Source organism: Aristolochia californica, unplaced genomic scaffold, assembly GCF_029961685.1.
Source record: "Aristolochia californica isolate CCGP_79_NKW_82.1479 unplaced genomic scaffold, dmAriCali1.0.hap1 SCAF_12, whole genome shotgun sequence".
In the NCBI taxonomy this organism is placed as follows: domain Eukaryota; kingdom Viridiplantae; phylum Streptophyta; class Magnoliopsida; order Piperales; family Aristolochiaceae; genus Aristolochia; species Aristolochia californica.
In genome coordinates, this window is record NW_027181793.1 from 15,069,285 (window position 1) to 15,074,447 (window position 5,163).

General features: G+C 43.0%; 1 protein-coding gene across 1 annotated transcript; it reads left to right on the plus strand.

Moving 5' to 3' along the window:
- The first annotated feature begins 3,991 nt into the window (after positions 1–3,991).
- On the plus strand, positions 3,992–4,867 carry LOC137946597 (uncharacterized). Its single transcript, XM_068792934.1, has 2 exons — positions 3,992–4,253; positions 4,374–4,867. Exons 1-2 carry the CDS (start codon positions 3,992–3,994, stop codon positions 4,865–4,867), a joined length of 756 nt encoding a protein of 251 aa, XP_068649035.1.
- Positions 4,868–5,163: the final 296 nt, after the last annotated feature.

Sequence of the window (5,163 nt, forward strand, 5' to 3'; positions counted from 1 at the left end):
TAATTTTTATTTGTTCCATTAGAAAAGGCAATAAGAGGTCCATTTAACTTTCCTAAGAAAAATTTAAAATATTTGTTGTAATTTTCTAGAAAGTCTCTAATAGTAATATGATTTTATTTAAAGGATTTATAGTCTTTATTTGGGTGATTGTAAATTGATACTGATATTTCATTTAATTTTTTTGTGTTTGATTATTGTATGGAGTTTATTTATAATGTTATGCAGTGTATGGAGAGTTTAGACTATTTTATGGAGTATATAAACAATTTCATGGAGTATTTCTGGAGAGCCTCATGAGAGAGAGAAAGAGAGAGAGAGAGAGAGAGAGAGAGAGAGAGAGAGAGAGATGGATAGAGATAGAGAGAAAGAGAGAGAGAGAGAGAGAGAGAGAGAGAGATGGATAGAAAGATAGATAGATAGAGAGAGAGAGAGAGAGAGAGAGAGAGAGAGAGAGAGAGATGGATAGAAAGATAGAGAGAGAGAGAGAGAGATGGATAGAAAGATAGAGACAGAGAGAGAGAGAGAGATAGATGGATAGATAGAGAGAAAATTTATAGATAAGTATAATAATATATTAGATTAATTATTAATTTTTATTTATTTCTTTAGAAAAGGTAATAAGAGGTCCATTTAACTTTCCTAAGAAAAATTTAAATTATTTCTTGTAATTTTCTAGTAAGTCTCTAATAGTAATATGATTTTATTTAAAGGATTTATAGTTTTTATTTGGGTGATTGAAAATTGATAGTGATATTTCATTTAATTTTGTTGTGTTTGATTATTATATGGAGTTTATTTATAATGTTATGCAGTGTATGGAGTGTTTAGACTATTTTATGGAGTGTATAAACAATTTCATGGAGTGGTTATAGAATGTATAGACAATTTTATGGAGTGTTTATGCAGGTATTATGTATATTGATTATGCCCAATTTTAAGTAGAGGTTATGCCGAATTTTATACAAGTATTATATATATAGATTATGCTCAATTTTAAGTAGAGGTTATGCCCAATCTTATACACGTATTATATATATAGGTTATGCCCAATTTTATGTAGAGGTCATGCCCAATTTTATGTAAAATGTATGAATAATTTTATATACATTTTATTCGATATATATTTTTTGAAAAGTTTTAAATGTATGTTGAGGCTCGAGCTCGATAACAATTTTAGGCTCGAGACGAGGCTCGGCTCGAAATATTTAAATCAAGCTCGGCTCGAACATAAGCAGGTTCGAGCTTGGCTCGGCTCGATGCCACCCCTACCACGGATTTAGCTCATGCCATGAATATGGCCCGAGCAATGGAACAACGACAACAGTTGCAGCAATGTAAGCCGGGTTGGTTGAGTGAGAGGAACACTTCCTCCACGTGGCAAGGGTGCCGCTATAATTCATCTCAAGGAGCATCTACAGCAGCACCATCCAGACACACTCCGACTACGACTCGGGTAGCCAATCCCCGCCCTGGTAATTCCCTACCGAGCTTTATAAAAAAATTGACGAGTGCAGAGATGGTAGAAAGGTGGTCCAGAAATCTATGTTATAACTGCGTTGAGCAGTATCGGGTCGAACACCAATGTAAACAATTGTTTTGGCTCGAGGTAGAGGATTCAGAGGATCCAGATGAGCCAAAGGATATTATCGAGGAGGAACCACCAGAGATATCCTTGCATGCTATTACTGGGCAGAAATCGCCGACTACAATGCAAGTCTGAGCTCATGTCATCAACCGAGAACTGGTGGGACTAGATGACTCGGGGAGTACACACAATTTTCTGAGTTTGACAGCCGCACAATATCTCCAGCTCCAGATACACACTCATCCGACAGCCACCGTCTCAGTGGCCAATGGCAAGAAGGTCCCTAGCTATGGGATTAGTAAGGCGGTAACTTTTTCCATTGGATTTACTTCATTTAATACAGAATTTTTTGTTATTCCTATGGCGGGATTTGATATGGTATTAGGCATTAAATGGTTACAAACGTTGGGCCCATTTTGTGGGACATTTCGGCTTTAACCATGAGCTTTGATTTGGTCGGAAATCGAGTGGTCTTACAGGGCTGTCAGATGGACGGAGCCCACCGCATGCACACTTTGCAGACACAGGATCAGCCTGACAGTACTAGTCATGGTCTGGTTGAGGAGTTCTCTGACCTCTTCCAGGAGCCTTCGGGGTTGCCTCCCATGAGGCACTTTGACCACAGGATCTGTCTGAAACCAGGTTCTGAGGTATGGTCGTGGTCATGCGACCATACCGTCACCCACACCTTCAGAAGGATGAGATAGAGCATCAGTGCCATGAGATGTTGAAACAGGGTCTTATTCATCCCAGCCGCTCCCCGTTCTCTTCACCCGTCTTACTTGTGAAGAAACATGATGGGACATGGAGGTTCTGCGTGTATTATCGGGAGTTGAACGTGCAAACAGTAAAAGACAAGTTCCCGATTCCGGTAATGGATGAGCCCCTGGATGAGTTACATGGGTCGTGGTTATTCACTAAACTCGACCTCCATTTCGTGATACCATCAGGTTCGGATGCACCCCTCTGATATTGAGAAGACAGCGTTCCGCACGCACCATGGCCACTTTCAGTTCATCGTCATGCCGTTCGGGTTATCCAATGCACCCTCCACTTTTCAAGCTTTGATGAACGAGGTATTTAGCCCCTATCTTCGAAAATTTGTTCTTGTATTTTTTTATGATATTTTGATATATAGCAAGTCGGTTGAGGAGCATTTGGCACACTTGAGGATTTTTTTCGACTTGTTAAGAGCACATTAGCTCTATTTGAAACATTCCAAGTGTTCTTTTGCGGCTTCACATGTAGGGTATTTAGGACACATTATCTCACATGAGGGGGTTACGGTGGATCCCGAGAACATCTGAGCTATTCACGAGTGGCCGCAACCACAATCGTGTTCTGCATTACGGGGCTTTTTGGTCTTACGGGCTACTACCGCAAATTTATTCAAAACTATGGGCTAGTGGCAGCACAATTGACGAGTCTACTCAAGAAAAATTCCTTTATTTGGAATGAGGGGGCCACCACGTCGTTTGTGGCACTCAAAGCTGCCCTCGCATCCGCGCCAGTATTACAACTTCCCAACTTTGATGAATTGTTCGTGGTAGAGTGTGACGCTTCGGGAGTGGGCATTGGGGCCGTTTTACTGCAGCTGGGCCATCCTATTGCATATTTTAGCAGACAGTTGGCAGTTCGTCATCACAAGCTGGCAGCCTATGAGCACGAATTGATTGGGTTGGCCAAAATGATCCAACATTGGAGGCCTTATCTCTGGGGCCGGGCTTTTCTCATACGCACGGATCACTACAGCCTTAAATTCCAACTAGAACAGCGTTTGACGACGTCGCCACAGTAGCACTGGATCAGTAAGTTGTTGGGGTTTGACTTCTAGATGGAGTATCGTGCGGGGAGATTAAATAAGGCAGCAGACGCCTTGTCACGATGTTTTGAAGATCAACAGACGGTCTATTCTATCAGCCAGCCGAGATTTCTCATTCTGGACTTGGTGCGAGACGCACATGCTACTAACCCTACAATGCAGGAACTGCATCAGAAGATCTCGGAAGGGACAATGAATTTGAAGTGGTCCATCCAGGATTCACTTATTTATTACAAGCAGCGCATTTTCCTTCCACCTGAGTCCGAGTTGATTCTAGCTATTCTCTCAGCCTACCATGACAATACACAAGAGGGGATCCAGAAGACCTTGCACAGAATTCGAGCTAATTTTTACTGGCAAGCCATGAAACCCTCTATTGCGACTTATGTGGGCGACTGTCAAGTATGCCAACGCAACAAAGCCGAGCACTTGAGTCCAGCCAGTCTTCTCCAGCCTCTAGCCCTTCCTACGCAGGTTTGGGCCGACATTTCAATGGATTTTTTGGAAGGCCTACCCCTGTCCGTCGAAAAATCCGTACTTTTTGTAGTGGTTGATAGATTCTCGAGTACAGACATTTTATACCGATGGCTCATCTGTATACAGCAACATGGGTTGCTCAGACTTTCCTGGAGCAGATATTCCACTTACATGGCATTCCAGAATCCTTTGTGACTGACAGAGATGCAATTTTCGAGCACCTTTTGGTAGAAACTGTTTTACTTGAGTGGGACGAAATTGAAGTTCTCCTCTGCCTATCATCCATAGACAGACGAGCAGACTTAGGTGGTGAACTGCACCATCGAGATGTATCTACGGTGCTTGGTGGGGGATCGTCCGCGACAATGGGTTCAATGGCTTCCGTGGCCGAATACTGTTACAACACTTCGTTCCACTCTGCCTTGCAATCCACTCCTTTCCGGGTTATATATGGCCGGGATCCACCTCGCCTTCTCTCGTACAACCCAGGGTCCACCCGCGTGGTTGCGATTGATCAGGCACTCATAGACCGGGATCTGCTGCTACAGAATATCATAAAACGGCTACGAAGTGCCCAAGCTCAGATGAAGGATGTCTGCGACAGAGGCCACCGTGAGGTCTCTTTTGAGGTTGGGGTGTACGTGTGGCTACGGCTCCAGCCCTACCGTCAGCAGTCTCTTGCGGGACCTCCACGTCATAAGCTCTCACCCAGATTTTTAGGGCCGTTTCCCAGTCTTCGATGCATAGGACCAGTCGCCTATCAGCTCAAATTACCGGACACAGCCAGAATTCACGATGTGTTTCATGTCTCTCTTTTGAAGCCGCATTCCAGAGCACAGCCTACATCCACTCCATTCCTACCACCGATTGATAATGACGAGGTTATTCTTAACCCAGTTGTGGTGTTACGTGCGCGGCTGACCAATGACGATTGGGAGATTCTCGTTCAGTGGACAGACACTGACCCCGACGCTGCAACATAGGAACGTGTGGACATCTTCAAACAAGTCTACCCAGCTTGTCAGCTTGAGGACAAACTCTTTTTCCATGGGGAGGCAGATGTTGTGGACTCAATAGCACAACGAATAACACAACGAAGGAGATAACAACAACTCACTCAATAGGATTTATTTCTTATATTTCTTTGAGTAGAATTTATTTCTTATATTGTTTTAAGTAGGAGTTATTTCTAATTACTTTATATGTAAGGGCATTATGGGGAATTATTGTAACCCTAACCCTAAAACTCCTTGACGTGACCTATTTAAGGGAAAGGTAT